This window comes from Glycine soja, chromosome 20 (assembly GCF_004193775.1).
Source record: "Glycine soja cultivar W05 chromosome 20, ASM419377v2, whole genome shotgun sequence".
NCBI lineage: Eukaryota > Viridiplantae > Streptophyta > Magnoliopsida > Fabales > Fabaceae > Glycine > Glycine soja.
In genome coordinates, this window is record NC_041021.1 from 13,664,601 (window position 1) to 13,666,022 (window position 1,422).

Here is a 1,422-nt window from a genome sequence, read left to right on the forward strand (position 1 = left end):
AAAGAAACAAAAGAAGAAGAAGAAAAAGAAAAAAAGTTGAAAAATGAAAAACAAAAAGAGAAGATTGTTGAGACTGAGAAGAAGAAGGGCAAGAGTGAGGCTAATATAGAAAAGAAGAAAAAGGCTACTCCTATTGAATGCAAGGAGGTACCTTATCCATTGGTACCCTCCCAGAAAGATAAAGAGAGACATTTGGCCAGATTTGTTGATATTTTCAAGAAACTGGAAATTACCTTGCCGTTTGGAGAAGCACTTCAGCAAATGCCCCTCTATGCCAAATTTTTTAAGGATATGTTAACCAAGAAGAACCGATACATCCATAGTGACAGAATTGTTGTGGAAGGTAACTGTAGTGCTGTTATTCAACGCATTCTTCCACCCAAGCACAAAGATTTGGGAGTTGTCACGATATTGTGTTCTATTGGTGAGGTTGTTGTAGGCAAAGCTCCCATAGACTTGGGAGCTAGTATCAATTTAATGCCTTTTTCCATGTGTCGAAAACCTGGAGAGATAGAGATAATGCCCACACGCATGACCCTCCAGTTAGTTGACTGCTCCATTACAAGGCCATATGGAGTCATTGAAGATGTTTCGGTGAAGGTTAAACACCTTATATTTCCAGCTGATTTCGTTGTCATAGATATAGAAGAGGATGCTGACATTCCTCTCATTCTTGGCCGCCCATTCATGTCTAATGCAAGCTGCGTGGTAGACATGGGGAAGAAGATGCTGCAAATGGGCATAGAAGATCAGAAGATCAGCTTTGATTTATTCCATGAGGACAAAGATCCACCTAGCCAAAATGTCTGTTTTAAAGTGCATGTGATGGAGGAAAGGAAACCTGAGAAGAAAGTCCTTGAAGTAGGAACTTTGTTCGATCATAGATAACAAGATGATGCATTAAGCTAGTGACGTTAAAAAAGTGCTTACTGGGAGGCAACCCAGCTTTTCTTTCCCTTTTCTATTTTTCATTCTTATCTCTTGCATGTAATTAGGATACCTTGCTTGTGATTGTGATTAATTTTAGCTTGTTTAGTAATTAACAAGGGTTTTTAAGCTTGTGTGAAGAGATAAAAAGAAAAAGACTTAGAAATTTTTTGCAATTGCCTATCCGCTAAGCACAGACCTTGCGCTAAGCGCTCAGTCTTCATGTGCTAAGCCAAGCTTGCTCGTGCTAAGCGCACAGACCCCTGATTAGTTGACTAAATAGTTCAGCTAAGCGCACATCACTATGCTAAGCCCCACATCTTCACGGTAATTGAACCTTAACCAGTGGGCTTAGCATGGATGATGCGCTAAGCGCCACTTCTTCTTTGGAAAATTTTATTATAGCAGCGCTAAGCGCGCTATCCTACGCTAAGCCCTAGATCCATTTTGTAAATGAGTTTTTAAGCTGGGCTTAGCGGGACAAGAAGCGCTAAG

At 40.4% G+C, this 1,422-nt stretch overlaps 1 protein-coding gene across 1 annotated transcript; it reads left to right on the forward strand.

The window, feature by feature from the left end:
• The first annotated feature begins 291 nt into the window (after window positions 1-291).
• LOC114401884 lies at window positions 292-888 on the forward strand. Its single transcript, XM_028364463.1, has one exon. It carries the CDS (start codon window positions 292-294, stop codon window positions 886-888), a length of 597 nt encoding a protein of 198 aa, XP_028220264.1.
• The last annotated feature ends 534 nt before the right edge of the window (window positions 889-1,422 follow it).

Coding starts and splice junctions, on each gene's coding strand:
- LOC114401884 (XM_028364463.1), top strand. CDS start 292: ATGTTAACCAAGAAGAACCGATACATCCATAGTGACAGAATTGTTGTG.